This window comes from Lutra lutra, chromosome 8 (assembly GCF_902655055.1).
Source record: "Lutra lutra chromosome 8, mLutLut1.2, whole genome shotgun sequence".
NCBI classification, from domain to species: Eukaryota; Metazoa; Chordata; class Mammalia; order Carnivora; family Mustelidae; genus Lutra; species Lutra lutra.
The window spans coordinates 106,795,336-106,812,077 of NC_062285.1; the positions used below are offsets into that span (position 1 = coordinate 106,795,336).

At 36.0% G+C, this 16,742-nt stretch overlaps 1 protein-coding gene across 1 annotated transcript in view; it reads left to right on the plus strand.

Annotated features, from left to right (window-relative positions):
- The window catches only part of ACSS3 (acyl-CoA synthetase short chain family member 3), a 155,912-nt gene that overhangs the window by 93,733 nt on the left and 45,437 nt on the right, over positions 1-16,742 (plus strand). Inside the window, exon 9 of the mRNA XM_047740345.1 lies at positions 10,879-10,982. Within this exon, the coding sequence (XP_047596301.1) occupies positions 10,879-10,982 (104 nt within the window). The remainder of the gene's footprint in view (positions 1-10,878; positions 10,983-16,742) is intronic.

Consider the following 16,742-nt stretch of genomic DNA (forward strand, 5'->3'; position numbering starts at 1 on the left):
TGTCAAGCAAAGAATTAATACCTTCAGGAGAAAATGGATAAAGATTTTAATATATTTTAGTAGGAAATGACCATTTAAAGCATAAATCACAAATCATTAAGGAAAATATTGATGACATTTACTGCACTAAAACGAATAATCGCCCACCAAAAGAATAAACAAACTTAAATGATGAATTATTCACCCAGAGAAGATATTTGCAACATATATAACCATTAAACATTCAGTGTACAGAAAATAGAACTACAAATCAATAAGAAAACATACAATCCAATAGACAAATGGTCAAAGGATATGGACGGTCAGTTCATGGAGAAGACTAGGGTAGTCTAAAACATTGGAAGATCTTTAATCTCACTAATAAACAGAGCAATTTACTCCCATCACACAGACAAAAGTTAAAATATCAAACAATGATATTTGCTTGCAGGTTGTGAAGCAGCAGAATGGTTTTTACACTACTATGGAGAGTGCAAAGTGAAGTTGTCTAGTAATACCAGATGCTCCACGCACTTAATATGCTCCATGATGGGGGCACCTGAGTGGCTCAGTGGGTTAAGCCTCTGCCTTTGGCTCAGGTCATGATCCTGGGATCCAGCCCTGCATCGTGCTCTCTGCTTAGCAGGGAGCCTGCTTTCCCCTGTCTCTCTGCCTGCTGCTCTGCCTACTTGTGATCTCTTTCTCTCTGTCAAATAAATAAATAAAATCTTTAAAAAAATATATGCCTCATGACCTAACCCTTATTGATATGGAGGGATGAGAATGAGAATCTCAAACATGTGAACAAGAAACCATGTACTTGAACGTTTTTAACAAGTTTGTTTCAAAACAAAACAAAATATAAGTAATTACATGTATAGTAAAAACGTAATGGTAAATAAATTACATACTATTTTGTATTAATTCAACAGGATATTTAGAAGTGGAAATCAACCAGAACTTCAGGTATTAGCATGGATAAATGTCAAAAGAATAATGCTGAGTATAAAAAGCAAGTGAAAATTGATTGTGTTTCCTTACATACAGTAAGAGGAATTTGAAGAATGGTAAAAACCGTATTGTCTTGTTTATGTATATGCAAACAGGTAAAAAAAAATGCATGGGAATGAAAATATCTGAGTAATGCTGGTTACCTCTGAGGCAGGTGGCTAGTGGGATGGTGAAGAGAAATGAGATTTAAGTAGTGTTTGGACAATTGGATCAATAATATTTTATTTTCTAAGTGACATAAATATGACAGAATGATAAAACTAGGAAATATGCATAAAACTGGGTGGTTTGCACATAGTAAGTCCACTATATTATCACCTACTCTTGGTCTGTTTCTCAGGGAAGTTAAAAATCTCATAATGAAAAGTTCTTCCCATTTTGTTTATGTGCTTATTTTAAAATTTTTATTTATTTATTATTTATTTAAAAAAATTTTTTTAAAGATTTTATTTATTTGACAGAGATCACAAGTAGGCAGAGAGACAGGCAGAGAGAGGTGGGGGGGGAAGCAGGCTCCTTGCTGAGCAGAGAGCCCAATGTGGGGCTCGATCCCAGGATATTGGGATCATGACCTGAGCCCAAGGCAGAGGCTTTAACCCGCTGAGCCACCCAGGCGCCCCTTTTTAAAAATTTCTTTATTTAACAGACAGAGATCACAAGCAGGCAGAGAGGCAGGCAGAGAGAGAGGGGGAAGCAGGTTCCCCACTGAGCAGAGAGCCCAATGCGGGGCTTGACCTCAGGATCTGGAGATTATGACCTGAGCGGAAGGCAGAGGCCTAACCCACTGAGCCACCCAGGTGCCCCATGTGCTCATTTTTAAAAAGATTTTATTTATTTATTTGACAGACAGAGATCATAAGTAGGCAGAGAGGCAGGCAGAGTGAGAGAGCGGGAAGCAGGCTCTCTCACTGAGCAGAGAGCCTGATGCAGGGCTTGATCCCAGGACCCTGAGATCACATCCTGAGCCGAAGGCAGAGGCTTAACCCACTGAGCCACCCAGGTGCCCCTTATGTTCTAACGTCATCAATCCTTCTACTTCAAAAGCTTTCAGAGATATTCTACATCTGACTCACTGCTCCAAATATAAGTCTGAGTCTCAGAGTGACAATGACCGGATGTTGGATGTCTTTGGGTTTATGACGGATTGCGGAAGAGTAATCAAACATCCAGCTTTCGTTATTGAATCTTTTTTAAAACTTAGTTGCCAATTATTACCATGGTACTCGAAGCAGAAATGTAAATAATTTAAAGCCATTATTGAAGAAGTGAAGTAAAATTTTAATAATTTATACAAGATAGATATTAACTCTCACTTACTGTATTTTAAAGCTAACTGCTTTTTCGTATTTCATTGGCCATTTGAAGATTCTGTTTTGTGAAATGTATATCCAAATCTTTGGCACATTTTAATTTTCTTTTTCTTATTGATGTGTAGGACTTTCCATATTCTTTTGATCCAAGTTCTTTATTCACTATATGTATTACAAATAATCTTCACCTCCTGATTTCAATTTCTCTTTCACTTAGTGGTGACTTTTGATAAAGAGATGTACCTTTTCATCAACTTTTTTTTTTTCTGTATGTTTCTTGCTTTTTTTTTTTAAAGATTTTATTTAATTTATTTGACAGAGATAGAGAGATCACAAGTAGGCAGAGAGGAAGGCAGAGAGAGAGGGGAAAGCTCCCTGCTGAGCAGAGAGCCTAATGCAGGGCTCGATCCCAGGACCATGAGATCATGACCTGAGCCGAAGGCAGAGGCTTAACCCACTGAGCTACCCAGGCGCCCCTGGTTCATGCTTTTTAAAATCCTACTTACACATTTTTCCTATTTGAAGGTCGGAAGTTATTCCTCTGTGTCATTTTCTAGAAGCTTTATTGTTTTACGTTTCATATAATCTACCTGGTTTGATTTGTGCATATGCAATGAGGTGAGGGGTCAAGGTTCATTTTTCCTCTTATATGTATCCAGGTAATTTAGTTTCATTCATTTAAATGGTCATCTTTCCCACGGCTCTATATACTGTTTTTGTCATAAAGTGTCCACAAATTCTTTTTTTTTCTTGCTTCAATTCTATTTCACGGATTGGCCGAATTGCCTATATTTGTGCTGCTCTCCCATTGTCTCTGTCACTATAGATTTATAACATGTCTTGATACACAATAGTAGTAATAATAACAGTACATTCATTTGTTCTTTACTCTTTAATCTTGGCCCGTTGTATTTCCATACATGTTTTAGTATTAGCCTATCAGTTTACATGAACACACACACACACACTCTCACACACACAAGTAGAATTTTGAGATTACTTTGAGTTTATAGATTGATGTGATCAAAACTGACATGTTAATATTGAGACTTCCAATTCATAATCCTAGCTATCTCTTAATTTATTCAGTTCTTATTTTAGCTCATTAATGCTCTTTTGCTTATTGTGTGAAAGATACATCTTTTCTTAGATTTATCTTAAAAATTTTTATTTTTTATTTTTTCTATCAATGTATACTTAACATACAGTGTTTTTTTAGCTTCTGGTGGATAATATAGTTGATTCGATAGTTCTGTACATTTCTTAGTGTTCATCATGTTAAGGAACACTCGATCCTCTTTATCTATTTTACCCAGCCCCCCATAAATTATGGATTCAATTTCTTTTGATTCAAACTGCTTCTAAAATTTGTGACCTGACAGCTTTTATTATTTTTAGAAACTTTTATCCATTATCCCTTCAAATATTGCTTCTATCTAATTTTCCCTTCTTAGACATTGATACTTTAATGACACATGTTAGAACTTTTTACCATATTACCTATGTCTCAGAGACTCTTTTTTTCTCCTTTATGCTTTTCAATGGCAGTTTGGTTATTCTCTTTTAACTTATATTTTGGGTTTTTAATCCTCTTTTCAGTTGTGTCTAAACTTTTAGTTTCTAAGTTTATATTTTTGTCTTCTAGTTCAAAGATATTTATTTGATTCTTATAATTACCAGTTCTTGGCTGATATTATACAGATATTTCATGGACATATTCATAGTTATTGTGAAGTCTGTGTCTAATAACAAGAATATCTGATTTTCTCTGTGATTCTTTTTTTGATGTCTCTTTTTTCCTTTGCATGTTGGTCATATAGCCTTCTATCTTAATAGATCATTGTGTGTGACTTTGACACTCTGGAGTTGTTAAGGTCCCACAGAGTAATTCTTATTTTGGTGCACAGTTAGCGTAAGGGAAGATATCCATCCAGGTAGGGATTTAGCTAACTTGAGGCTAAACTTCAGTATTTGAGAATTGAGAAAGCTAGTTTCTTTCCAGTTTATCTCTATTGTTAGGATATAAATCTTCAGGCGCTCCTTCTGAAACCCTGAAATATCCCACCCCTTCCCGCTGCGGGTCTGGAGTTCCAGTTTTCCTCTTCCAAGAGATTGTGATGGCAGGAATTGCTGTTCATTTTCTAAGCCTCTCAGACACAATTTTTGTCCCGTTTCTCGGTTTTTCAACCACTGTTTGCTATGGCACATGTACTAAAGGGGGAAAAGCTGTAAGTCGATGTCAGACAACTCTGTACCTTTTTTTTCTTTGGGACATTAATGCTTCCAAGGCTCATTAACCTCATAGTTCTCTGATACCTTAAAGAGATGTTTCTATCTTTACATTCTGTCTAGCTTTCCTGGTTGTGCTTGAAGGAGAGACTGGTGGACAAATGCTAGTAGATCCTTGACAGAGTGACAAATGCATGTGTAACACTAACGCTAGTGGCTTTGCATTTTAAAAGTGAATTCTGGTGGGGAGCAAGTGGAGGAAAATAGAATGAAGGAAAATGGAGATAACCTCAGGGACACTAGTGGCAACAAGTAATGATGTTCAGCGAACTAGGAGTTGATGAGGCATTGCTGAATAATCTATTTTTATTCGACTTCTTTTGGCACAAGTGAAGAGTAATTTTCACTTGTTTGGTAGTTTATGGAGCTTGAAAGAAATACTCATTTTGGTTTTCTTCTGTTCCGAATTTATTACCTGAAAATTCTTCATCAGAATTTATATTTAGCTTTTTATCCATTTCTGTGCAGCTTCCTTTTTATTTGAGACTAAAATTAATTTGACAGTATTGCTGTTTTCCTGTTTCTCTTGACTTAATTTTCTGCTTCATTTGAGTCTTGAATTCTACTCAATTTTTTATAGAATGGGGGAAAGGCGTCCAGACTTCATTCCCATTAATCCCCTCCACTGTGTTTTTCCCTACTCTGGATATTGTATATTATAATTTTGTTTAAGTTTTTAGTATTATATGTTTGGAAGTAAATTCATCTTCCCATGTGTTACTATCATCAGAACATTACCCATGTATTTATAAGTCTACATAATCTAGGACAGCACTGTCCCGTCAAACTTAGTTCTGCCATATGGTAGGTACTAGCCACATGTGACTATTGAACTCTTGACAAGGGGATAATCCTACCATGACAGTGATATATTTTTTTTAATTTTAACTAATTTAAATTTTAAGTAGCCAAATATAGCTAGGAGATACCATATTGTACGGTGCAGATAGAAGACCTACGTAATTTACTTAGATAAATTTATCCATTAGAATCCAAATTACTACAAAAGAATGGTTAATTTATAACATTTATAAACTTTTCTTTAAAGATTTTATTTATTTATTTATTTATTTATTTAGAGATAGAGATTGTAAGCAGGGGGAGGGCAGTGGGAGAGAGAAAATCTCAAGTAGACACCAAGAACTGAGCACAGAGCCAGATGCAACGCTGGATCCCATGACCCTGAGATCTATCCTGAGCCCCGGAGCCAAAATCAAGGGTCAGTTACTTAACTGACTGAGCCACTCAGTCTTTATAAAATGTATAAAATGCCCCTTTATAAAATGTATTTTTAATGAGAAATTATTTAAATTTTTTATATGGGGTATTTATCTCTTCATATTAATAAAATAAAGGCAAAATCATTAATGAGTAATGTAACTGTTAAGTGATACTACTATTCTTTTTTTTTCTTGCAAGCCACAAAATGTCTTTTAAAAAATAAGACCATTTATGCCCTTAGGTATGAATTTATCTTTAAATTATCTTGTAATTTATCTTTAAGTTATAGAGTTATACTAACATTTTTTTTCTTGTAGTAATCATCTTGGTTATAAAAATATCACATAACATAGAATGGTTTTGCTTACTATGAGGAATTGAGAGTCAAATAATATTTGATTAAGTATTTACTGTAAGACTTAACTTTTTCATTAGTCATATTCTGTTCCTAAATCCTTGTATACAGTATGTTAATGTTCATTAATGTTACATAATTGGGAGTTTGTAATTGATAAAAGTAGTAACTTTGGGGCAGTTTGAGGAATTTTAATAAAAAAATAGATTGGTAGGGGCGCCTGGGTGGCTCAGTGGGTTAAGCCGCTGCCTTCAGCTCAGGTCATGATCTCAGGGTCCTGGGATCGAGTCCCACATCGGGCTCTCTGCTCAGCAAGAAGCCTGCTTCCCTCTCTCTCTCTCTGCCTGCCTCTCCGTCTACTTGTGATCTCTCTCTGTCAAATAAATAAATAAAATCTTTAAAAAAAAAAATAGATTGGTAGTTTCTAGTACATTTAGGGAAAGGAAGTATCTGTACTACTTTGACATTTTTCTAAATCACCAATGCTCTCACAATTTTTCCTCTACTTTTAGTAAAGAGTAAGTGATTTTAATGGAAACGGAAGAGGTTGTCTGACATCCAGAAAAACCAGAAATCACTTTTTCTATGCATTATGGAATATCAACCCTTTCAATATTGCTTATTAGTGCCAGCATGGAGATTGCTACCATAATGATACAAATGTAACTAAAATCTGAGAAAAATAAGTGATAGATTTGTACTGCAAAACCATAATGATAAATACTAAGTTTTAAAATATATAATGTGGAAATTTGTCATCAGATAAAAACTCAAAGGTAATTATTAGTTATCATTTATAACCAATTAATTAGATTAATTGTAATTTACTTGACTGGGGAAAAAAGCCAAAAAACTAATTGAAACTTACAAAACTGCAGGTAATATCAAGATATTTATTGTTCTTTGATTAGCCAAAAATTATTTTGTTTTGTGTGCTAATAGTTTGACAATATTTTACACCATGTTTTCAAAAATATATATAATTGTAGATCTGCAGTCTTATATATAAACTAAATACATGATCACTGGACCATCTAAAGTTCTTTGGAATAAACTGTGGCTTGATGGACGATGGGAATGTGACCTCTGAGATCTATAAAACGTCCTTATTCTTTGCCTACACTGTTGGAGTCACCCAAACCTCTTTAAGAATTTTAATACAAATTATTTACATGTATAATGTTCATAATCACAGAGGTTTTCTGTCATATTAGGAATTGAACTGCTTAAAGAAGATATAATTAAAATAAATTCACATTTCCAGCCACAGGATTATCAATAATATGGTCTTTATATTTAAAATTTTGTTTTGTTGGGGTGCCTGGGTGGCTCAGTCCATTAAGTCTCTGCCTTTGGCTCAGGTCACGATCTCAATGTCCTGAGATCGAGCCCCACATCAGGCTCTCAGCTGAGCAGGGAGTCTGCTTCTTCCTCTGCCCTTCCCCCCAATCATGATCTCTCTTTCACTCTCAAATAAATGGATAAAATCTTTAATAAAAAACAACTTTTTGGTTTTGTTTTTACATAACATCTAAAGCCAAAGATGTATTGACCACATTTTAAACTATAAAACTTTACACTAAGCTTTTTCTATTTTAATCTAGCTTTAATAATTTAATGTATTAATATTTGTTTCATTGTACCATATCGGTTTTGTCAGATGAGGTCATATTTGATATCCACATTTTAATACTTTTTAATTTTAATTTTTTAAAAATTTTTATTTATTTTAGAGAGAGCAAACACACACACACATACACGCATGAATGTGGGAGGACAGAGGGAGCAATAAAGAGAATCTCAAGCAGACTCCGTGCTAACCCACGGGACTCAATCCAGTGACCCTGAGTTCATGATCTTAGCCAAAATCAGTAGTTGGACACTTAACCGATGGAGTCACCTCGGAGCCCCCCCAACCCCTGCATTTTAATCTGAAGCAAGTTATAAATGAATACACATTTGATTATCTAAATTTTATCTCAAATTGCAAATATATATATGTCAAAAAATCTGATTTATTCTTTTCTAGTCTTTGTCTCTTATTATTCTCTCTTTTTGTTTTCCCATTTTCATCCTTTTTTTCTTTTTCCCTTGAGTGCTCTCAAAGATTTAAATATTACCTTAGCAGCCTTGCGTACTTTGAGAAGTGACTCACCGAAATGATTGATCCACGTTATTTAAATCGTTTCTTAACAAAGACTAGTAATGGGTTCTTTTCTGACCTGAAATTTGAAATTGTGTTTCTCTGCCTTTCATTATTTTTCCTGGTATTTCCCTCCATTATGGGCACTCCTACTTTGTTTCCTGATTTCTCCTGCCTATTCTAGAGTCCCCAGACAGAACTTTTAGCACGATTTGCCATTCCTTATTTTTGTACTACACCCAGTTTGTGTTGGATGTACTGTCTCCGAGACTACTGATTGAGTCTACAAGGCTGCTCTTCAGTTCTTTCACTTTTATGATATTCATAAAAAATTTCCTAAAATAGAACTTTTCTCTCTTCAAGTCACTGTTCCATTGTCTGTTTCCACACTCTAACAAAACAGCAGGCTTCCTCTTTTACTTAGAAGAATGAATCAAGCTGACGCAAGTTTTGCCGACTCCCCACCTTGTACTTCATCTTTCTAAGTTTCTAGGAATGTCTATGTTTCTAGAAATCCCAGATATTTTTATTGGTGTTCAGATCATGAACATGAATACTCAAGGAGTTCACAGTCTACTGTGGGAAATGGATAAGAAACAAATCAGTATAGAATGAAATACATGTCTATAGCAGAGGACGTAGGTGTATATAGTTGAAGCATGGTGTGGGGATGTCTGAATCTCTATGAATTTTCATGAGATAATAAGAAAATGGTAAGAAATCTCCTATGGCTATATTACATTATTTAAGATGAGTAGGCAGCCTTTTTATTTATTTGGTTTTTACTTTGATGACAATGAATTAACTCTTCAAACTCTTTGATGACAACGAATTAACTCTTCAAACTCTTCAAATGAATTAACTGCATTCCTTTTTTTTTTTTTCTTGTCAAGTTAAGGTGGTTTTTCTTTTTTTTTTAATTTTATTAATTTTATTTTTTTAAATTTTATTTTTTCAATGACCCAAGATTCATTGTTATGCACCACACCCGGTGCTCCATGCAATATATGTCCTCCTTAATACACACCACCAGACTCACCTAACCCCCTACCCCCCATAACCTCAATTTGTTTCTCAGAATCCAGTATCTCATGGTTTATCTCCCCTCCAATTTCCCCCAATTCAATTTTCTTCTCCTTCTCCTAATGTCCTCTATGTTATTCCTTATGCTCCACAAGTTAGTGAAGCCATATAATTGACTTTCTCTGCTTGACTTATTTCAAGCACACAGAACCACCTGTGGTAACCAACCAGCACTGATCACTCATTACCTAACTTGCTTCAGAAGCTCTGACCCATGCTTCAGTGCAGCTGCCCTTCCCAGTCAGTTTTGCCTAAATCCCAGAATGACAGGCCACTTCCTTGAGAAGGCTGGACAAAACCCCAGCTCACACCACATCTCCCAATACAGGAGTTTTTTGATAATTTGATAACTGACTTTTTCTGCTTGACTTATTTCACTCAGCATAATCTCCAGTCCCATCCGTGTTGGGTATTCATCCTTTCTGATGGAGGTGTATATGGACCATATTCCATCGTGTATATGGACCATATCTTCTTTATCCATTTGTTTGTTGAAGGGCATTTTGGCTCTTGCCACAGTTTGGCAATTGTGGCCATTGCTGCTCTGAGCATTGGGGTACAGACGGCTCTTCTTTTCATTACATCTGTATCTTTGGGGTAAATACCCAGTAGTATAATTGCAGGGTCATAGGGTAGCTCTATTTTTAATTTTTTAAGGAATCTCTGCACTGTTTTCCAAAGTGGCTGCACTGACTTGCATTCCCACCAACATGCATTCGTTTTTCGACAAACAGACTATGGAGACATCAAGAGTGGAAGAAAACAATCATTCTCTCAGTGAACCACCAATAGTGTCAACCCAATTCCATTTGTTTATTTCATCCTTTCTGTTCTGTGGCATGGTGCTCCATGTCAAAAATTCATCATCTCTTGATAACCTTATATTTCTTTTGATAAGAATCTTTTGACCTAAAAGGCCACAGTGGCATTTACTTTTAAATAACCTGTTTTTCCTATGTATATCCTTGGAATTGGGTAAATATGTGCTTGAAATCAGAGTAATCTTTACCAAAGAAACTCACCAAAATGAATAAGAACATCATATTTATGAGCTTATATGTTGCTTTAGTTGACACTCAAGAGTGTATTTTTGTGTATAGACTTAAGTAGAATGTAGCAATCAAACGTGGAGCTAAAATTAGCAGAGATAATGTCAAGGTGGAAAAGGTTTCTCATCTTTGGTCATTAGATGAATATGACAGGTGTATTACAATGATCAACTCAGTTGCTCTTCTCAAAACTGAGAAGCTGTAGCTGTGGATTCTACTTTTGAAGCCCCTCTCTTCAGTGCTGTGATGTGCATTTGGTTACTTTTGGGTCAACACGAATCATGCTTCTCACCATTCTGTAGTATGATATTGTGATAAGAGCACAATAATGACAGAATTAATGTGGTCGGATTCTAGACCATTTAAAAGAATGAGGATGACATTATTTATATGTATTTTCCAGGAATAATTTGAATTCTCCCTACTTCTTGTATTCAGATTCAAAACATTATTTGTGGCTGGAGAACGATGTGATGTGGAGACCCTGGAATGGTCCAAAAAGGTCTTCAGAGTACCTGTCCTAGACCACTGGTGGCAAACTGGTGAGCATTTTCCAAGCATGTACATAAATACTGCAGAAGTGTTCAAAAACACTGCAAGGGAGGGAAATTCAGAACTCTGACCATCAGGCACAAACTCAGGACTTAGGTGGTTCTGGTTTCAGTAGAAATACACAATTCTTTGGTATTCCTTTTGTTAAAACTATCTCTGCAAATGACATTGATGACACCCTTCTCTTGGTCCCTAGGTGTAAAGTCCTGAAGACCTTTTTTGCTTCTCCTCCTCTTTGCTTTGCCTATATCCAGTAAGTCACTACGTCTCAGATTTTCCTTTGAAGTGTCTGTTGGATTCATACCACCTCCACACCCCCTTTGCCTTCAAGCTGTGGCAGCTGCATTATTATCTGCTCCAGTTTAAATTCTCCTTATCAGCCATCTCTGTTCTCTCTGCTCTCCTATACACCTTGCAGGCTGGTCCCAGAGTCTTTTTTTTTTTTTTAAAGCACTGATTCTCTCATAAGATTTTCTGTGGTTCTCTGGCTCCCTTCTTGTGTTCCATAAAATCATATCTCTTCTGCCTAGCATGGAAGACAGAGAAGTGTAACTTTTCCCAAAACATTTTTCAATGTCTACATAATTTACTTATTTTGTTTATTCTCTCTTTTTCTCCCACTAAGTGATCCTTGGGAAACAAATTGTTGTATTAAGTAGATAGAACATAAGATCTGACACAAATTTAAAAAAAAAAAAAACACCTCTCTGCTGCTTCTTTTGAGGCATAATTGTGTACATATGTGAAAGTAAGTAGATTATCTGGAACCTGTTTTCCCCTCACTAAGTGTCGAGATTTTGTTGGGTTTTCCATTTGACCCATTAAAGTAACTGTGAGCTATGAGAACCTTGTGGGCTTCCGCTGCACATACTTTAGTTCAATTCCACTTGGTTGTATAAATTAGATCAAGCCTCTTAGATTAATGTTTTCAGAATGTTCATCTTCTGAGTAACTGGGGCAGAGTGTCAAATTTGAATTAAAAAATTAACAAAGTTTCTTTGCAAAAAATAAGGCTGATTTTAAAAATAATTAGAAGATCAAGTGAGAGACTAAAATCAAAGTTCAGTCAAGTGAGAGACTAAAATCAAAGTTCAGTGTTAAGTATTTTAGAATGCTTTGATGCTGGTAAAGGAATTTTTTTTTACATTATCTTCTTGCTTATTGCTCTTTGGAAAAACATATTTCCCATATTGTTGTTACATAAAATATAAAACGAGTGGTCAGAGTGGGATACAGTTTCCTTTATTTTATTTTATTTTATTAAAGATTTTATTTATTTATTTGACAGAGAGAGATCACAAGTAGGCAGAGAGGCAGGCAGAGAGAGAGGAAGGGAAGCAGGCTCCCTGCTGAGCAGCGAGCCCGATGCGGGACTTGATCCCAGGACTCTGGGATCATGACCTGAGCCGAAGGCAGCGGCTTAACCCACTGAGCCACCCAGGCGCCCCTACAGTTTCCTTTAATTACAAGGCAAACCAGGAAGTGTTTCTGGTCTTTCTAGTTTTATTTGCCAGGAGAGAAATTCCTTATCTAGATTCAGATTTGCAACTATTTAGGAAACAAAAAAGATAAGACAGAATTCAGAGAAAGAGCAAGGCCATATGTAGAAATACGTAAAAACAAGTGAAGAATTATTGCCTTTGCAGAGAAAAGTATTTATAGAAATGCTGCATCCCCCATCCCCCAGGGAAGTTCTGACAGTTATTCTCTTGGGCCGGGAGAGGAAAATATCTTGTCCATTTTTTGAGGTGGTTTTCCTTTCCTGGCCAAAGTGAGGGGTTGTTTCCCACACAGCGACCTTTCACGAGTGTTTGTGGAAGAGTTTTGTTTTCCCCCCATTGAAGGTCACTATGCCACAGCTTACTGAAGGGAAACCAGCACATTAATAAATAAAATCATGGTTCTCTTCCTTTTTCTTAATATTATGGTACACAATGGCATGTGCAGATGTATGTAGTTAGTGCGCTCGGGCTTACAGAAAAGCTTACTGACGCCTGAGAAACAAGCATCTTTGGCCCCTGGCGGGTACTGGGTTTCGTGTGAATTTGCAGGTTTTCTTTTATGTATTGTTCAGAGCAAATAAATAGCCACATTACGCCAGGATGCTATCACTTTAATCAGGGTTGAATGGCTGCTCAATACAGTGGAAGACAGTGGCTTTCTACTAGTCCTGACTGATTCTTTCTGTCCCCTCTTCATCTGATTTTATAGAATTTGATACTGTGTTGAGTGAAAGTACACAAATTCCTACACGTGGAGAGATAGGCAGTAGCCGGCTAGGGAGGTCATTTCAAACGTTATGAAAGAAATTCATCCTAGATGATGCAAATGTCAGCCACTAACAAAATCTAGTTAGGATTTTTATTCTGTTGTCTAGAGAAAGTCATTATTTTCAAAGATGTAGGTTGTGGTAATCGCGAAGTGATACCGAAGTTTAATATTTGTAGCCGTTCACTTTTCTTAAGGTCGTATCACATTAATGTTGAATCACCGGAGGAGGGGAAGGCAAGTACTTTGTGGGTTATTATTAACTCTTAGGAAAAAGAAAGGAAAGTTCGATATTTCTGACGGTCATCAATTTCCTAATGTTTTACATATCGAATAGTTGGGGGTGCATTTCCAGAAGAGGTATACCAATAAAAACCTGATAACATTTGAAGGAATGCTAAGCTTTGGCCTAAGGAGTGCTTTTCATTTCAAATGTCAGGTTTTCTACAAGATCTCTTTTCTTTCTATTGACTTAGAAATTGATTTTTTTATATAATCGTACACTCTTACAAGCCTTCCATACAATGTATAATTTATGAATTTGCTCTCTGATCACATTAATATATGGGCACAAATGAGCTGTTTCAAAACAGTGATGTATGATTTGGAATTAATTAGGGCTATGTTAAGTAACTAAAATGTATGAATGAAAATTGATTAATTCCTGTGACTTGAGTTGTAAGAAGGCACTCTGCAGGAAACCCATTTCATTACCATGTTGTTTTTGTTACATAAGTGAAATTTGTATTCGTGACTATAGATTTCTAGTGACTAACATTCTCTTTTGGCCCCTCAATATCAACCCTCTTTAGTGTCTGATTTATGTAATTACTAAGATTTCTAAATTGAGAACTAATCTGTGGAAAATTTGAGAACTGATCAACTCCTTGTAGGAATACTTTAATAAAGACCACTGTTCAACATGACTGAAATATTAAGTACTTCTTTTGGGTTGTGATAGTGATAGTTGTGATAGCAAACATTATGTGGTTTCATAAAGAAAATTCGTCTTGCTAAAGTTTGATGGGGATGGTTGTATCCACTTGGTTCGTAAATCTGGATAAAAGGCAAATTGTTGTGTTTTACCCAGATGTCTTATCTTCCTAGCAACTTATCTATAAAATGACTGAAAACATCTGGATTAGAGACTGAATTTTCCATTTTCTTTTGTACAGAGAGAGAAACAGAGGTGCTACAATCATCATTTACAAGGGGGAAATTAAGAGAATAGAAAATTGTCCCATTAAGATATGGTAATTCATGTGCAGAAAAAAGAAAAAAATAAACAGCCAGAACTTCATTATCCTCGGGTGTACAATCACCAGAAAATCACTGTACCGTTATTAATCATTTTTCGCTTTTCCAGAAATCAGATACAGGAGCACCGTTGTAGAGAGAAAGAGTTGTCTATGCAGTGCCTGGTGTCCTTTGCAGGAAGGTTTTTTGTTTTTTTGTTATTTCTGATTGAAGATAACTATAAGGAATGATTTTCCTTAGGAGTGAATGACCAAGTACAGACAAGCAAACAAACAAAAAGCTTCCTTAAACTTCAGAGACTAATTACTAAAACCCAAAACGTAGTAGACCTTATTCTTTTTTTGAGGTTTTTCACCTTTCCTCTCTTCTCTTGTCCTTTCCTTGCTATTTACTGCTAAGCTATGATACTGGTTTAGAAATCATGGTAACCAGAGCTTGGCGTCCCACTTTTTAATGTTATTTAGGTAGAAATACTATTTCTGCACATGCCATCAGTCAACTAATGAAAGACAACGACTGCGAGGTTAGAATACTCGAGTTCCATGAAGGCTTTTATAAAAGACAACTTGGTAAAGGGTTGAGATGAAAGGGATCCATGATTCTTCGCATCTGCTGCCAAAATATTATCTGTGTGGTCCCCCTCAGAAGATACAGAGCTGACATGGAACGTGTTTCAAGTACCTTCTGCCCAAGTAGAGAGGAAGTAATAGAGATGACATAAGAGGGTTAAAGCCGCTGCCTTTGGCTCGGGTCATGGTCTCAGGGTCCTGGGATCAGCCCTGCATTGGGCTTTCTGCTCAGCAGGGAGCCTGTTTCTCCCTCTGCCTGCCTCTCTGCCTACTTGTGATCTCTCTCCCTCTGTCAAATAAATAAATAAAATCTTAGAAAGAAAGAAAGAAAGAAAGGACGCGAGAGCTGCCAACTGGTGCAACAATTGGGTGGTTTTGTTTGTTTTTTTTTTTACTTGTTTGGTTTCTATCACTTTAATGGAGGAGTAAGATTCCGCATAGAATTTCAAGAGCCCCGAGAAGGGATTTCAATGAGAAAATATAAGTCACGTAGTGGATTGAGACATTGGTGACAACTTAAGTTATTGATCTTTCTTTATATGCCTTGAGCCATCTTTGCTGAGTTCTTATGTCTTAAAGTAATCACAGTAATTCTGTCTCTGGTTGAACTGCTACAGTTTTAATTGCAATTGCCAGTTCTGAAGTCACTATATTCTATATATAGCCTAAATCCTCCTTCTTTGAGGAGTCTGATAATGCTGGATTTTATTAAAGTGGTTCCAAATCCTCCAGCAAACTTCACTCATGCCACTTCTTAAATCAAAATTATTGATCCTAAAAGTACACACAACCCTAATACCATATTATTAAAATGTGCCAAGGCTACTTGACGTGATAATCCTTATTTTTGCACAATTTGGTAGGATGTACTTTCTAAGAACAGACAACTTGGACAACAGCTTTAACCACAAAAATTGGTGAGGCTGACCCAATTTTGTCCATATCCTTAGGTTTATCTGGATAAGATCCATTAGCCCAGGATTTTTTTTTTAAAAGACAGCAATATATTTTCTTTACAAAAATCAAAGCCACAAAAATTGAATAAATTAATTGCAGTTTAATAACAATTACTCTGAACAGGGATCTCTGTGGTAAATGGTACAGGTTCAAATATAGTATCATCTCATTCCTCCTAGCTACACTAACTGTGAAACCCATAGCCAACATCTGATGATTTGATATAAAAGGTAGCAAAGTTTAAGCCACTTTTTTTCCGCATCATCCTCTTCCTTTGTTACCCCTGCTTTCTCAGACTTTCTACTCTCGTGCATAAGTTCGTATACTTTTTGCCAAGAGATTCTAATCTGTCGGTTTATAGTCCTAAATTTAGTCCATAATAGGAAATTTTTTTTCATCTTTGGAATTCAGCATTGGAAGCTTTATGATGCTTATTATTTCTGCCTTTTAAAAAATATATTTTACAACTATGTGCAAAATGTGTGACTTTCTTATAACTCGAATGTACTTTGCCCTATGCAAAGTCCTGTCTATTTTGCTGCAGAATGCTTTTCTAGGACTAAGGTGTAAGAAGCTCTGTATGGGTGACACGACAGTGAGGAAAGCCTCTTCTTGGTGACTTACCTTGAAGATGCTATCCTTAATTATTTGGCAAGCTCTTCTCTGGCTAGGGTGTCCATAGTCGCTAGCAAATGCTCC